This window comes from Nipponia nippon, unplaced genomic scaffold (assembly GCF_047370975.1).
Source record: "Nipponia nippon isolate SJK-2023a ecotype South Korea unplaced genomic scaffold, ASM4737097v1 scaffold_4, whole genome shotgun sequence".
Lineage (NCBI taxonomy): Eukaryota > Metazoa > Chordata > Aves > Pelecaniformes > Threskiornithidae > Nipponia > Nipponia nippon.
Window position 1 is genome coordinate 63329689 of NW_028262358.1, and position 17288 is coordinate 63346976.

At 35.0% G+C, this 17288-nt stretch overlaps 1 protein-coding gene across 11 annotated transcripts in view; it reads left to right on the forward strand.

Annotated features, from left to right (window-relative positions):
• AHI1 (Abelson helper integration site 1) overlaps positions 1–17288 on the forward strand; it is a 127083-nt gene that overhangs the window by 4874 nt on the left and 104921 nt on the right. For all 11 annotated transcript variants that reach the window (XR_015708079.1, XR_015708080.1, XR_015708081.1 and 8 more), the window contains exons 2-10: positions 196–267; positions 1151–1272; positions 8173–8783; positions 9360–9517; positions 9943–10156; positions 10897–11089; positions 11582–11677; positions 13164–13349; positions 15468–15620. Coding sequence is in view for 8 of the 11 variants with exons in the window: in XM_087774044.1 (XP_087630170.1) it covers positions 258–267; positions 1151–1272; positions 8173–8783; positions 9360–9517; positions 9943–10156; positions 10897–11089; positions 11582–11677; positions 13164–13349; positions 15468–15620 (1743 nt within the window). In the remaining 3 variants the exon portion in view is untranslated. The remainder of the gene's footprint in view (positions 1–195; positions 268–1150; positions 1273–8172; positions 8784–9359; positions 9518–9942; positions 10157–10896; positions 11090–11581; positions 11678–13163; positions 13350–15467; positions 15621–17288) is intronic.

The window sequence follows — 17288 nt, forward strand, 5'->3', positions numbered from 1 at the left end:
TCGGATAGATGCTGAAAATCCTGAGCTGAGATTTGATGGCAGAGAACTTCTAATAATTTAGACAAATAGTCTAGAAATAGATATTTCCTTAAAAGACCTGTAGTCATCCTTGATCTTAATTAGCATGCATTCAATTGTTAGGTTAAAGTCTATGGACCAGTTATGTTAATGAAAGTTGTTAATTACTTTAAACAGAATGGTGAATTCTGAGGAAGAAGCAGCTGGTGTGTTGAGCCACTTCTAACTGAGGACTGAAAATGCCAGCAGGTAAAAATACTTTGTGTTTGATTTCCAATACATATTTTATATTCAGAACTAGATGCAAATGATAGGAGTTACTTCTGTCTATAAATTTTTTAATGCTGCGTTGGGTCCATTTTGAGTCCATGTTTATAGCTGATTTTCAAAGTGTTGGGGGTTTTTTTATTTTTTTATTTTAAATTTGGGGGCTTTTGTAAAAATTGTAATTACAATGGTAAATATGTTGTAGCTGAGGATTCCACAGCCTTTTTCAGTGGTGTGCCAGACTGCATTTTTAATTCTTTAGCTACAAATTAAGTAGTACCTCATGGGGGCTAGAACACCTACTGCTTCAAGGGTTGAAATGCTGCTGATCGCAGTGTCATGATTCACAGAAAGGCAGGGGCTCTCAGCTCCAGCTGATTTCGGATCTGTGCATGCTCCTGCCTCTTGCAGATCTGTGTCAGGGTGGTGCTCCTCTGGGTTCCAGACTCAGTAAGAACCCAGACCTGCTGCTTCTCCTGGAGACAGCGTGTCACCTCTGTTATCAGTGTGCTACCATTCATAAACAGCGAGGGCAATAATCTGCGCTCTGCTTTGGCTAGCCCAAGTTTTCTGCTGGTCCTGATGTGCGTGCCCTTCAAAATGCGCTTTCTTCAGGAAACAGAGTAGACGGTGCCAACTTCAGCAACAAGTAGTAGCCTGGTGCGTTTGTACAATGTTGCTGAGTTATCCTTGTGTGGTTTATGTTGTCAGTGGAAATTCTGAACTGAATACTAAGTGAATTTCTTGGTAAACTTTCCCTGATAAAATAATTCTAGTCCTTTGCAGTTTTAAAGCATGATTACGCACTTTTTAAACAATGGTGATTATTGAGCTAGTGAATCATACTCTAGATTTCTCTTTGCAGTTGAAAGTGAGGCAAAGGCAAAAACCAAAGTCCGCTTTGAGGAAATCTTCAGACGTCATGCTGGCCTAACAGACACAAAAAAATCAAAGAAAAAGAAGTTTGAGTCTCAAGAGAACATTGTGGTGAGTTTGAACACAGGCAAGCTTTGTTTGGTTGCCTTCCTTAATAGAAAAAAGATCAGGAAAATGTATTTTAGAAAGAAGATGTAAGCATTTTAAAAAATAAAGTATAAAGTGTATTTCTGCACATATCCTTTGTTTTTGATGTGGCTTTTATTTGTTGTTTGTGTACCAGCAATGCATCCTTGTAATTTAGAGGTATGCCAAAATTACATAGAATATAATACTGGTAAAAAGAAAGCAGAACATGCAGGCATGCACTCATTTAAAGTCTGCCAATACTTTTTTTCCATTCACATTTTTCAGAAAAGTTTTAAGATTTTCAAATTCACTATTGACTTTAGCGGGAGTTTGAGTGATGGGCTAGTAGAATTACGGCTGTAAAAGTATTTAATTTTGAGAGTACTCTATTTGTGTAATACAGGTACATCTGTGTAATACATCTGTGAATTGAGAACTGATGAGAATTTATAATATCAGAGATAATCATTAACTTTATTCCATTACCTAAAAATTCCTGGTATAAGAATTTACAAACAATATTAAACAACATTTGAAACTTTTTTTTTCAATTTGATCTCAGTAATCAGCATATTTCTGCATTTGTGCTGAGCTTTGTGTCTGAGTGGTCCCGTGTTTACGTGTCTACTTAGGCAGTCCACGTGTATAAAGATTGGCTTTGAAGATTTTGGCCTTGGCACGTGACTTGCAGATTAGGAATGATTCTATTACCCTGACCTTATGGTTAGATGACATTTTTGTTTGTGGCATATCTCTCATTAAAAGAGCCTCAGAGATTCCTCTGAGTTATGGTTCATATTGTAGCTTTTTTCCTGAACAGAAGAATAAATTTTTAATATGAGTCCTATATATACCAATTATTGATTTACAATGTTTGGAATTTCAAAAGAAAGCAATTTGCTTAAAAGACAAATGTTCTGGTTTTTTATTTTCCCCTTGTTAGGTTTTATATTTTCAGTCTTTTCTCTTACAATTGCATCCATACCAGATGCTGGAAGTGAGTGTCCGTTCTTTAATACTCATTTAAGACAAAGGAGTGGTATTTTATATGATATCAGAATATTACATGTATTTGTTATATATATTTGGAATAGTTATATTAAACTTAGTATTGTTATGCTGAAACATAATTTTGTCTTTAGATTGATGATTTGAAGTTGATATTTGTGTGGATTTTTTTTAATTTTGCATTCCTTGAAGTATATGGTATTTAGTCAATAGTCTATAAAAAGAATCAATGTGATGTCTAAAATATAGCATAGAAGAGTTAGAGGGTGGTTTTTTTCCCTTTTTTTTTGCTGACGTGTAAATACAAGACTAAATTCTTCCTTGGTTAGGTTTACTTTTTTGATGAAACATGAGTTTTTAAATCTGTACTTTTTAAGTATAAGTATTGTTGTGGACATAATTGTATGTTCATATGCAACTACATATTACTCATAAATATTTTAAACTTTGGTTTTAAAACTGATTTCCATTCCAGAAGTCTCTGATATAAAACACTAGTGATTTGGAGTTACCTAGAAAGACTTAAAAATCGCAGTGAACTCAATCAAAAGTTAATGGTATACGCACAAATTAAGAAGCGCTTTTAGGATCAGTGTGGAAGCCTAACTTTATGGTTTTGTCAAAGCCATAGATTTTTACCAATCAAAGCACAAAAAACTAAGAACTTGAGGAGAACATGTGTTGAAACCTAATACTGACCTTTTGAATATTTCCTTAAAGTGTGGCAAAATTGCAAGAGCTCAGATTGGTATTTTCCATGCTGGTTGCATTCAAGTAGAAATTTCTGTAAAAGCTTCAGCAAATAACCAGTCATTTCTTTGTAAGAAATACATGTGTATGGGAGGGGAAGAGGAGGTAGATGGAGGATGCTGGCTGGTTTTGTTCCAGTTTTCTTCACTTTATATTATTTAACTGTATAGAGTTTCACATGTCTTGAAATAACGTGAAATTTATCAGTGATGGTTGTCTTTGTGTCACGCACTTGCCATAAATGGTCTCTCAGGTTTGATCAGAAACAGGTCATGGTTGAGATCATACTTCCACTGGAAATGTTCCAGTCTGCTTCTTTCTTTTGTCTTTACTGAACATAGACTTTGTTAGATTAATAAAACCTTTTCCATCATAGTCTACTGTTTTCTTGAAACCTGAGTTCTGGAGCTGCAGGAGGTTGCTGCGATCTTACCCTCACTTCTGTCGTTTAAGGAGGTTGCCTGCCCACTTGCGTGCTCCGCTCTGTGTGCCTGTTGCCTGGAGAGCCTGCCTGGAGAGAAGGGAAGCAGGAAGAGGAAGGGGTGATGTTAGTAGAGCAGAATGAGTTTGAAGTGACAACTGATAGGAATGAGGAGCTTGTAACGGAGATGGAGATAGATGTCAGCTGTGGCCATTGAAAGGTCTGCTTTGTTGTTCAATAGCCACAGGTGCAGTGGGTATGAGGCCTGAAGGCATGGCTTGAAAGAACAAGCAATTCGGACATAGTCAGAAAGTGAATTTGCTAGTATCCCTTCCAGGGCTAACAGTCACCATATTTATTTTTTACCAGTTGTACCTCCTATTACAAGTTGTTAGAATGAGACAAGCCTCAGACTAAGCAATGCCCAGATAGATTCATCTGTCTAAAGTTAGTGTGAAAATGATTAAATTTGTTTGGTTCAATCTAAATTTCATGGTGGAAAAGAGGCTGTTTAACTCGGAAAATGTCAGTGAAGTTTTCTACCAGGTGAAAAGCAAGATCCCTTTATGGAGGCAAGAATTTCTTCCCTAGACTGTAGTCTGACAAGCTTACAATATTGGGATGGGCACGCATTGATAGCTAAGGTTTTGTATTCAAGGCAGGACTGCAACAGATTTATCCATTTGAAGCTTTTTACTTCCTACTTCACTGAGTCTGCTCCTTCCTATTCTTCGTAAGGCCCTGGATGATGGGTTGGAGTCTGGAGTTTCATGAGGGTACAGGTAATCTCCAGGCTTGAAAATTCTTGTATTCTTTTGGGTAACTGGTTTCTTGTAATTCAGTACTTTAGCTTCTGTCTTAGATGTAAAACACAGCCTGCAGAGCTTCGAGGTTGTAGAATTTTCCCCAGGTCTGTTTCATAGCCCATTTTTTTCCATAAGCTGAGTAATTGTTGAGCTTTCCACTGTTTTATTTTTCCCTTTGTTTCTTATATTTAAAATAGGAGAACTGCTAATAGTTGACTATATGCTTGACCTACACATTTTCTCAATGTTTTCTGTTAAAATTCGGTGAAACTTCTCCAAGCCCATCCTATCTGTAAATTAAAGTTCTTCTAGCTTTGAGCATCTATGTTTTGTGGTTTTATATGAGGAATGGCAGTAAAATTGGTTCCCTAGTATATTCAAATTTTCTTAAACATCCCACCCAACTAGCCATCATGACAAGTCCATTCATTACCAATTCACTTGTCAGTAAATGGTCTTTTACAACCAGTACATATCAGCCCCTCAGTGGGCTGGCAATGTCCATTCCTAATTTTTCAAGGTGTGCCTGTATTATGGGAAGAAGTTCAGGTACCTCTGTAAATGTGGTTATCTGAGTTTCCAGATACCCTGGGCAAAATCACTTGATGTGTTTCCAGGTTCCACACATCCATATTTGAGAAGCCTTTTTAAAAAGGAGTAAGATCATTAGGCGTTGTCCCTGCTGTCAGCTCTGGAACACGAATGGCAAGTGACGTGACCTGGGGTTAGCTCATTGTGGGACGAAACTTGTGTGCTAGCCCACCTGTGTGCATCTTGGCTGGCGCCCATCTGTCACTCCTATCAAGCCAGGAGTGCAAGCAGGTCTGTTCTCAGGGAAGAGTGCTTCCTCAGCCCTGGCGGTGTAATGTGGCTGTGGAGCTGTTTTGAAAAAAAGCCTTCTCATTTGTTCCATGCTTTAAGCTGAGGAGGTCAGGTTCAGGTCAGCAACCCTCTGGAATTACTCCAGAGACAGGGCTATCCTCTGAGCTGCTTTTCCAGCCTAACCGCTTTTTCTAACTCAGTTCAAGTGTATTTATATACAGCCAATTGCTCTTAGTTGAGCTCTCTCGGTCCTGCATTTCAGAGAGAGAATCTATACCAGTATCCCTGCTTCTGCCTGAGACCTGATCTGATGGTTTTTATGAACCGCTTGGCTTTTACTTAATTGTTTTGTGACTCTCTCCCATCTTTCATCTCTGTTTAATTACATCATGTAATTACAACATGTGGAAAAAGTGGCCTGAGTTAAAACCATACAGGCTATGTATCTGAGGAGTTTGTGTTTGAACTGCTGAAACAGCTTTGTGTGCTGCCTGCAGTATCTATTCATGTTCCTGGAATTTGCTGTAGTTTGAGATTGTGGTTTATTTCATTATGAGGATATTCTGTATTTTTTTTTCTATGAGTAAATTTGCTATAATTAAGTGAGTGTGTGCTGCTACTATTCATGACACACACTTGTGGATGTATCTTTTTGTTTGTAGGCATAACAAATAACAAGTTCTAGTAAATATTTCAAGCAAGTTTTTGCAACAGGTAGGTTTCTTTGAGAAAATGATTTTTGAATATCAGAATTATTTTAGAAACTCTTGAACAGGTCAAAGATGAGGGCTTTTTGTTTAGGATTTCTTACGGAATTCTACTTCTCGGGCTTAATGGATTAATGTTCTATCAAAGGCAAAAATCAGCGTGACCTTAGCTATTGGTCGCAGTTGGGTCTTAACTGCCAGTGTGTTTTAACCTTCATTCCTTACACTCTGCAGTTAAAGCTATTTGTAGAAATGCAGATAAGGAAGTGGACAATCTATTAGAAAGCTTTTTTTTTTTTTTAGTTTTATATAAAGCTTGTTGCTTTGATTTTTTTAATTTCCCTTCCTCTATTCTGTATTTCAAGTTATTTATATGAAATCTTCCACATCCTCTTAAATCATTGACTTATGAATAAAGAGGATGTTACTGGTCTATTTAAGCAAGTGAAAGACAGGTTTTTTCATGATTTGATATTGAGATAATTTAAACTATTTTTAGACATGGGATGCTAAAAATAAAGGTACCTACTGAAAAGATATATGAATGGCTTCAGATTTTTTCTGATGTATTAGATAAACATACTTGCATGAAATTCTAGATGATTTTGTTTTTAACTCATACTTTAATAGGACAGTGTTGTTTAATATGTAGCATTAGTAAGTCTAGTTAGTGCATTTTTAAGCTTTGTCTCTAGTTTCAGACATCAGCTTCTATTTCTGTGTTAAATTTTGTCTTGGTGTATATTTCTTGTGACACTGCTTTTATTTGATAATTTTCCTGTACAAATAATAAAATTCCTTGATTTTTTCTCTTCTGTGTTTTTACTTATGCACTTCAAACTTTCCTTTCTTTTTCTTCCCTTCTCCTTCTTCAGTACTTATAATACTTTCCTTGCTCTCCATATTCTCTCTTCAAATGTCAGATGTGAATAAAACATGATAGTGATGAAGGCTATCAGGCTCACATAATTGAGGGCATACAGTATGGAGGCAGATGACTTGTACATTGAGTGTTCTCTTCTTTCTAGTCATGGAATATTAATGCAGGTGGGCATTTTTAAGTCAAGATTCATCCTCCAAGGCATGATTGCTGTTGCAACTTCATTCTCTGTTTTTTTCTTCTTATAATCTTGTACATTTTGGTGATCACTTATTACACATATTGTCCTTTTGTAAAAATGTTTGAGGCAAACATGATTCTATAACTGGGAGAAGTATCCCAGCTAGAAGGGGAAGATGCCTGTGTTTACTGAGGGAGGAAGATGGTCTTGGCAAAGAAAAGATTGTGTGCAGATACTTATATTTTCTCCAACTTTTTTTTTAATTTGCTTTCTTTATGTTTTTAAGTCCTTTCTAATGTTTCTCCAGAGTTTTATGTAAGACAACAGAGTAAATGAACCTCAGTGACTTTATAGAAGTTCCGTCAAGGAACAGAGATATGTATGTCAAGCTTCTTACAGAATTAAGCCTTAGTTACTTGCTGCGTTGTTTGGAGTTATCATAGCATGGTTTGGATTGGAAAGGACCTTTAAAGATCCTCTAGTCCAACTCCCCTGCAATGAGCAGGGACATCTTCAACTAGATCAGGTTTCTCAAAGCCCCCTCCAACCTGACCTTGAATGTTTCCAGGGATAGGGCGTTCAAACTTCTAGTAACCAGGAATAGAAACCTGAAGGAGGGAGGAAAGTTTACAATGAGTTTTCTAAAAAACACCAAAAATTGGCAGAAGGAGTGCACAGACAAATGCATTAGCTGAAATTTATCTTAGCTGGTTTTACTAGACTTGGTTTTTAGATCAACTCTTTGTTATTCTACTAAGAATAATGGAGGGGGGGTTATTCAACTTTATGCTTTTTTTAAAAAAAAAGTCTTAATGGAAATCTGTTTTTCAGTTTTAGCACTTTTTAATATAATTTCATTGTCAAACTTTGGCAAGCAACTTTCAGTAAAAGAGACTACAAACAACTGAGCCTGAAGCCTGTCTCTAACATGTATTTTAAATAGATGAAAATACTTGATTTCGTGCTGCATGTAATCTTCAAGTCTTCCATAGTCTAAAGCATTGGCATCTGTTTATGGAGTAGACTTGTTGATGTCTTTTTTTTACTGGATATACATAAAAGTCATTAAAAAACATAGTGAAACAAAATTGAGGATGAAATGCCCAAATGCAAAATGTTTTTTTTTCAGTGTGAATTTTCTGTTGCATTTCAATCTGTGACTTCTAAAATTTAAACAAGAAAATAACTAGATCTTTGATATCCTTTTACTTTGTGTAATGTTGCTAAAGAAATAACATAAAGTACTGTGTATGTCCTTAGAACATAATTTTTAGTACAAGTATGTTTTATGTTCTTTTCATTTATAGCTTGACACCTTTAGAAGTAATATTGATCTAGCTAAGGAAAGTGTGAATGATGAAGCAATTATAAACAACACATATAATCCTGAAGAAGAGAGTCCCCGATTTACAAAAAATAAACTGAGAGAGAAAGCCTCAATTGCAGAGAAAATAAACAATGATATTGTTAGTGGAGAGGAGAGCAAGCAAACAAAGTCTAACAAGAAGAAAAAGAAATCACTGTTACAAGAACAATTTAATGAGGAGGAAGATTTATATGAAGCTAAATTGGAGAGTTTTGAGAAAAAGACTAATGATTTTCCAAAGAAGAAAACAAAAAGTAAATCACAAACAGATGTATCTCATCAAGAAGGTGATAGAAAGATTAAAAATTCCTTGACTGAAGCGAGAAATGTAACTGAATTAGATGAGGAAGAAGAGCTAATTCGAGCCTATCAACTGCATGTGGCTGAGGATGAGGCAAATGCAATTAAAAAGAAAATAAGAATGAAACTTAAAGAACAGATGTCTGAATTTACCTCCAGTGTTCAAAGCCATGAAGTTGTATTGAACAATGAAGTGGGCAAAAAGAAGAAGAAGAAGAAAGAAGTAGCAGTTTTAAGTGAAGCTGAAACAAGGTACCATGATAAACTGTATACCATGTGTCTGTAAATCTTAAGCAAAATGTTTCATTTTGTTTTAAGATAGGCAGAAGCTTTCTGATAAACTGTACGTGTTTTCTAAGTGATGAACTGGATGATTCTGTTATGAAAAAATATTACCAAATACTTTTTCAAAATGCTGTCAAGATTAATATTTAACTCACAGATTCTGTTTAACCTTTTAAAAAAATATCCTCCATTACTATCTGATGTTTATTTTCTGTGGAAGTCACTCTTAACTAACTTAAGATAATTTTGTGCATGGTTTTTTAGTGATGAGTGATGGTCCTGATCTAGCAGAAGAGTATTAGCTTAGCTCTGTTCACAGGAATGGTTCTGCAATTATCTGGAAATTAGGGGAAAATGAAGGGGGGAGAGAAATGAAAAAGGCAAGACACTGATGTTGGGGGTGTGTGTTGCATTTTCAAGATACACAGATAATGAGTTGCAGAACTAAAGAGGAAACTTCAGGTGGATTAATAATGGTAATGAGCAATTGTATCCATATATGCAGTAAAATGCAATTGCTGACAGTAATCCATTACATTGCAGTGCAATGTCCCTTTCTGAGCTACAGCATCATCCAGCAGAAGATGGCAATGAAAATCAGTCATTGGAAAGACTATTTACATCAGAAGGACAGAAACTGGAGGAAAGCATGGAAAAACAGAAACCTAAAGCAAAGAAGGTTAAAAAGAAAACCAGAAAAGGTCTGCCAACAAAATGTCAGAGTAGTGTACTGCTTTGCTGCTTTATCCAAGTCTTTTTTCTTTTCTTTTTTTTTGCACTGCTGCAGAAATATTTGTCCATAGTAGTAACATAGAAGTGATTGAGCTGTTGAAGTTACTTATGTTTCTTTAGTTACTTAATTGTATTTTTGTTCTTCCAATTTTGAGGCTGATTTAAATAAAAATGTTTGTTAATAGGAATAGATTATATTAATTAATATATATTCATGTGTATGTTCATACATGTTTAAAATGCTGCAAATTTGATAATTTTATTTTAACCTATTACATAAAGAACACATTAAATATCATTACTATTGATTGCTAAGACAATACAGAGCATTTTTATTCCTTTAAACTGTCACTAGTGGAACATAATAACCTCTTTACTTGGTTCCTATTTCTAGAAGAAAACACAGAAGTTGCTGCAGAAAATGATGAGGAAATGAAGAATTCAGAAATTTCAACTCAGTCTAAATTTGGTTTTGATGATGATCTTGTGTTGGGAGTTTATATCCATCGATCTGATCGACTTAAAACTGATCTCCTGGTATCTCATCCCATGGTTAAAATCCATGTTGTTGATCTGAGAAGTGGCTTATATGTCAAGAAGGATCATAGGTGAGTTTTGATAAACTGTTTCTATTATCAGTGATTAAATACATAGATTCTTCCCTAGAAAATTAAATATGAAAATAATGCTGAATTTTAAGCTTGCGAGGTTATTCATTAGTTTCTACATCTATGATAATGCATATATATACCTACAGTAAATTAAAGTGGTATTTTTCTTGGCACTTTTAAAAGCTCTGCACTGCTGTATTGCTCTCAAAGTGCCCATATTTACAGCACAGTTCATTCTGTATTCTTTCCAGACAGAAAATTTCCTAAATCTCAAAAATATGTAGAATCCAAGATTAGAATAAGTAAGCAAAACTCATGCAGCATAAATAGTACCTGCCTTTTCTTTTTTATAAAATAACTTCTAAAATCCTGGAATTAAGTCTGGTTCTTCATATTTCTAGTCGCTTCAGTTACTTATTTCTGCTGTCATTATGCATAATTTTCCAGGAAACCAAATTTTAACAGTGTTTAAGCAGTAGACTCTACCATAATCATTGTGCATAATTTTGGTAACAGTAACTTGATTGTTAGGATTTTGAACTTCAGCCTGTAGCATTTCTATATACATTGCAAATTGTCTTAAATTTTGGGTGGGTTTAGAAATTTTTTTTTTCTAAAATCAAACAAATGGTATCTTCTAAGTTTCTTTGCTTTCAGGAATTGAAAATACTGTTTTGTTTGAGTTGGTTTTTTTAAGGCACCGTAACAATTGTAACTGTTTGAAAATTTTTAAACAGCAAGCGGAAAGTTTCATCTTATTATGAACAAGAACAAATAGAGCACATTCTTCCCATTATGACGCAACCATATGACTTCAGACAGTCTAAATCAACAGTTCCAGAGTGGGAGGAGCAAGTCATATTTAATGAGCGTTTTAGTTATTTTATTCAAAATACTGAAGAAAGCCCTCGGGTAATCCTGTTTTTTGAGGTAAGGTTAAGTATTTTACATCAAATTTCTGCATGTTATGATTTTCTGTTTGTTCAACAATATATATTTGCCTGATGTCAGGTGTTTTGTTTTCAGTTATATTGGGTTAATACCATAGCCTTAAGATACAGAATTAAGTGGAGATACCAAAAAGTGGTCTATATGATTTGTGAACTATATAGGATTTATGAAAATTACACATGAACATTTTCCTCTTCTATTGAGAGAGAAGGGAAGCAAGAATAGTTTTTTAAGACCAGCCTTACGTTCTTTTTTAAAAGCATGTCATAAATAGTCATCAGGTAAATGCATAAGGATCTGTTATTTCTAATTGTATACTTGTGTGGAAGAAGTACGGTTTTTGTAATTGCTTAAAATTGAAATCTGCTTAATTTAGTGAATTGCATCTAGCGTATTTTCAGCAGTATTTTTTAATTACCATGAAGTTTATATTAATTAGAAATATATTTATATTCCTACCAATACTTTCAGATCCTCGATTTTCTAAGTATGGATGAAGTGAGAGCCAACTCTGATGTACAAATTCAAGAAAGTGGTTTCCGAAAAATTTGTTGGGCGTTTCTAAAGGTATTGTAAACATTTAAATGAAGAAACAAAATTTATAAATCTTTTTATTCAATTATCTAAAAGACACTAACTGTACTAAGTGCACGTTTTTTAATATTTCCAGGCAACAGAGATGGAAAAACAAATCCTTGCTTGCTTGGCTGTTCTTTCCTTTCCCTCTTCCTTCGCCCCATAAAATTCACAGTAACAAGCTCGACAGTAAAGAATATGTATTTTTCAAGAAAGTATAGAATGTGTAAGAATTTTTTTTTTTTTGTTCGTAAAGTACAGAAGGAGGTTTTCTTTGAGGGTTTTCTGTGTGTTCATGAGATTGTCTCTGCAAAGAAAATGACAAATCCACTAATTTCTGTACCTCAGCTATTCTGTATTCTAGTGGTATTTTCAGTTGGCCAGTCTTTGAAAAGACTCCCTAGCCTAATTATAAAATGCCTGTTGTTTTTAGTTGCAGAGATTGAAATGCTGCAGCAATGAAATACAGGTCATTTAGCCAGCATGTCGTGTACCTTTTTAGCCTTCTAGGAGAGACTTGAATGTTCCACTTTGGCCTTTGAGAGCTGACAAGCCTTAATTTGCCTGACGATTGTTCATTTAGACCTACCCCTGTGGATGGTAGATCTTGACAGCCATTGACCAGTCCACAAAATGAGAAATGCTGGAGATAATGGACTGCAAGTTTAGGGGAAGGGAGAGGGCCCTCCATATCATTCCATACAGAGTCTCTTCTCAGCGCTGCCCAAGATGAATCTACGGGAATCAGGAGTCTGGTATCCCGTGCCTGGGTGTATAGCTGGTGGAAACTGTGCATCCAGGAATTCAGTACAGCCTACTCCTGAACAAAGGGAAGGATGAATTTCCAGCTCATAAATATAAATAAAACTGTGGCCTGTTCTTCATTCCTACTGCATCTGTCTGCATTATCCTTTCATTTGTATCAGTCAAAGTAGAAATGTCCTGATAAACAGTGGTCAGTGTTAATTGCAGTAGGTACACTTGTTCTTTAGTTCAATAGAGAGAACTCTATTTCCTCTGAAGTTGGAAAGGTTACTACTTTGCTGTATCTTCTGCTCAGAGTCAAAGCCTTACCAGTGCCCTTCGCTGCAGCGTTCAAAGGGGACAGATTTGGAACAGGCTCTTTGTGGATTGACAGTCCTTTGAGATTTGGGTGATTCCAGCAAGTAGTAATTAAAAAAAAAAAAAAAAAAAGTTACTGCAGAGGTCTTCCCACATACAGGATATTACTGTTGTGCATATGAAGCATGTTTCAAAACTAGGCCGCCATCTAAGCTTTAATCTTAGTGATTTGATCCTGGGGGTGTTTAATACATGCTTACTTCATTACCATTTTTAGGGATAGTATATTTCCCCAATGGGAAGTGGATTTTGGAGTTTATCCTGTAGTTGTTTAAGATACTAGAAATAATCAATGACTTTTATTACTTTTATGTTAACGTAACACATTTTTTCCTCTTTTTAATCACCCTTTCAGCTTGTAGGTGCAAATGGAGTTCGAAACATTGATGGAAAACTTCGTCTGCAGTTATATTACCCACCTCCAAGGACCAAGTCACATTCGAATGTTATTGAGGTTTATGACTGGTGGGCAAAATGTCCTAGAAATCGTTACCCATCAACTTTGTATGTAACCGTGAGAGGCATAAAACTGCCAGGTCATGTAAGTTAAATATATAATATATAAATAGATTTACAAATATACAGACTTTTCTGTAGGAACTAGTAACTACCTAGAGCATGTGAGTGTGTGTTTTTGTATGAATGTATATAAAAGCTGTACTTACATGCAGTATATAAAATAGCTAGTATGTAACTAGCTATAATTAGAACTTTGCATCTTAAGATACATGTTCCAAACTCAGGCCTTCATAGCTATCTTTGAAAAACAGGAGTACTTTCCCATCAGCAACTTTGAATATTTTGCCATTGACAGTCAGAAAACTTTCAGGTTACTTTCTTGAAGATTGATGTTCCTTCTCATTAGGAGAAAGGCCATTTTAAGTCACTGGACTTATGCAGATGTGTAAATTCTATAAGTGAGAGAAGATGTAAATCACTTAACTGACTCCCTGCATCCTCAATCTATAATGAGTCGTATTTTTTTCTCAAATGAAAACTGATTTAAAGACAGGCTTACATTGGTATGTGCTGAGATGTGCATTCCAGATAAATACAGCATTTATTGTTCTACAATGCAAGTACAACGTTGTTCTATTAAATAATTTTCCATATGTATTTACAGTTTTCATAAGTCTTTCTTCTGCTCACTGTTCATACAATCAAGGGTACTCTGTGAAAGCCTGGTGAGATGTGGTTCAAAACCAAGATAATCTGTGGGGTTAGTTCATATGTTTTTGGGACATTTTTCTAATCTGTGTACTGGAATGACATCTGCAGATCTCTTGCTCAGTCAGCTGCAGAGGTTGTTAGGAATTCTGTGTGCTTTGCTTGAGCAGCTGTTCTTCATCTTTCTGGAAGTGTTCTGAGCCTGTCTTCATGGTCTGAATGTTCTCCTGGTATGTTTAGGTGCTATCACTGTTTTACAGCTGTCCTTACTTTACAGTATTCTATGAAGCTCAAGTGATGTGATGAATTTGTGTAGGCTTTCTGAGCTGTGCTTGACTTGGATCCGTTGGCTACTGATATTATTTCATTCTTGTTCTGATAAATGCCAGATTTGCCAAGGCTAGGATTGAGCTCCAGATAAGAGCCATGGGATGATACAGTTTTCTATGCATAGGTTTCTGCTTCCATTTAAGATCTCTTACAGATCTTGCCTAGTCTCCTGCCTCTTCAGAAGGGTGCAGATCTCCCATACCTCTTGCATGGGCTGGTAGATAAGAAAATAGATGTCTCAGATAAAACAGGACATCTTGCATGAAAGTAGACATCTATGTGTGGACAACTGATTTAAGTTCCTAAATTGATTTCTACTTGCATAGTACGTGTCCAACCTCCCTCTTTAGTCACAAGAACTTAGACAGTTCACCCTGAAGTGGATACCTACCAACTATCAGCCTGGAAGAAAACGGTAATTTTGTCTGGTATTCAGATGTGTTTCTGGAGAGACTTGTCTTAGTGAAGTCAATCAGAACTGCAGCTGCCACTTAATGGCCTCTGTGCCCCTCAGCCATGGGACTTCTAGGCTGCTTCACAGCATTAAGGCTTCCTGTGTGCTCAAGCTTAGTGTAACTTGTAGGTAAGGTTCAGTAAGTGTACTTATAGAAGTTTGGAACGTATATATGCTTTACCTACATGCTTTACCTAAATTAAAATCACAAATGTGGTCAGTCCTCCTTTTTTTCTTTGCAACACTTGAACATGGTTTGTTCGATACACAACACTGGTAATACCTTTTGGTATCATGCATTGATTTTGTTGCCGAAGCAGTGTTTTGATTTGAAGGTGGTAGGTTAATGTCACTGGAACTATTTACGTGCTGAAATTCTATATTTTTTTTTTAATACAACACCTTCACCAGGTAGACTAATTTTCACTGACCTGGTAAGTTAATAAAAATAGAAAAGTATCGATTATTTGAAAAATCTTTGATACCATCTGATTGACACAACTTTGGAAGCTCAGATTACTTTCTGACATGCTGGTTACTTAAATGAAATTTCTGCTACGCAGTTTTCATATATTAAGCTTTTTCCAATCTCTATTTTTCAGATGTAAGAATGCAATGTATTTGAAAAAAATCTTCTAATCTTTTCAGCTATTATGCTGTTCATTTTAAAAATGTTTTTTCCTGAAACTTAGTTTTGTTTGCCTTAAGGTTGCTCCTTCTTTCCGCTCTATGATAGCTGTTCAGCAGGAACAAAGTAGTGCAACACTGTGTGAGCTCCAGAGAGAGGGATCTAAAAAATCAGGTGAACCTTTTCCAGAGGAGAAAAAGGAGCCATTTAAATGGACAAGATTGCCTGGACAGGTGAAGTGTTTTTATTTGCTTTTTAAAGGAAAATGCTTTAAAGATCTACTATCTTTTTATAACTTTGTTTTTATGATATAAGTATTATGAAGCAAGTCATTCATTAAAGCAAATTAAAAAAAATACTAAACAAAAAACAAAACATAAGGAACTCTCAGAAATAGTAGAGGATGCTTAGCTTCTTACCAGATACAGTTGATGTAACCATTTTTTTCCAGAACAGTCAGTTATTTTTATCTCCAGAATTCTCTAGGAATTTGAAAGAGTAGGGCTATTCAGGTAGTGGAAGTAAGACAGGAAACCAGCTCCCAGATTTCAGCTTGACTGGAAATATATATTCTTTCTTTTTTTTTTTTTTTCCCCCCCTCTTTTTTTTTTTTTGTTTCATCAGTTAAAGTTATTTTTACAGTATGACAGAATTATGAAGTAACTTTCATTGAAGAACCTTATTAAGAATGTCCTTGCTGACTTCATCCTAGCTCCTAGATGACTGTAGCTAATGGAAATTAGCAATCATCAAAGGAATATTTTTGCAACTATGTAGAATGTCCATGCAATGATTTCATATTTTTCTGTAGAATGGCATTAGCATGAGTTCATCGTTCTATAAAACTTTGAATAATAAAAGATTTGTTAACAAACAATGTTGATTTTCATTTTGATTCCATACTGTAGGCCTTATACGGATCCTTTCAAAAAGAACACTTAAATATACATGGTCTTAATTTTATTTTCCAGTAAAGTTTGCTAATAATAATAAAATAGTAAAGAATAGACAAGTCTGTTTTTACAATGGAAATTTTTTTTACCAAAAATGGCAGGATACCTAAAAGGTGTATTTATGTTAATGTTTGTTACTTTTCAGAAAGTTACCATTCTGAAAGTAAGTGTGTAATCAAAACCAAGAGAAATATGATCCTAAGAATATTTGCCTGCCGTAATACAAGTAAAATTTGGCAGCTCATTTATTCTTAGACTAGTCCATGTCCATATTGAAGAACTTTAGTAGCAACGATGATGTATTTTGTGATGTGCTGTCTTGTGAAAAAGTTTCAGTAAGGTTAGCGTGATGTGGCATGTCTGTTTGCCAAAGAATATTAAAGCAGATGTACTTGTTTAAAAATGAATAATTGCTCAAAATTATTATTTCCTTTTTATACATTTAAATTATTATTTTACCTTTAAAGCTAAAATACCTTTATAAAGAACCACAATATATTTGTGTATGTCTCTATAGATATAGATAGATGGATGACGTTATTTTTGCAAAATGTTCTATAGAATTATGAATTATTTGACATATGAATTAAATATGAAATTCATTTTATATGTGAATTGTAGCTACATGACCTGTAAATAAAAGAAGTTTGTTCTGACCAGAATTATTGACTCAACATTGTAATGCTTTATTTTAGAGAGGTTAAAAAGCATAAGAAGGCTTAACTGCTTGTACAGTTTCTGACAAGATGTGTTTACCTTCATTCTGAAGTGAACAGTGTATATTCAGTTATGTCATAAGTAGATCTATTTGTGTACTTTTAAATGCATATGAATCTGTTCATACTCATTTTCCATTCATAAAGGTAAATCAGGTTTAGGTTAAATAATCACATAACTACTCTGGATATTTTAATTACCCTTAAACTTTGAATTTAGTTCTGGAGAAAA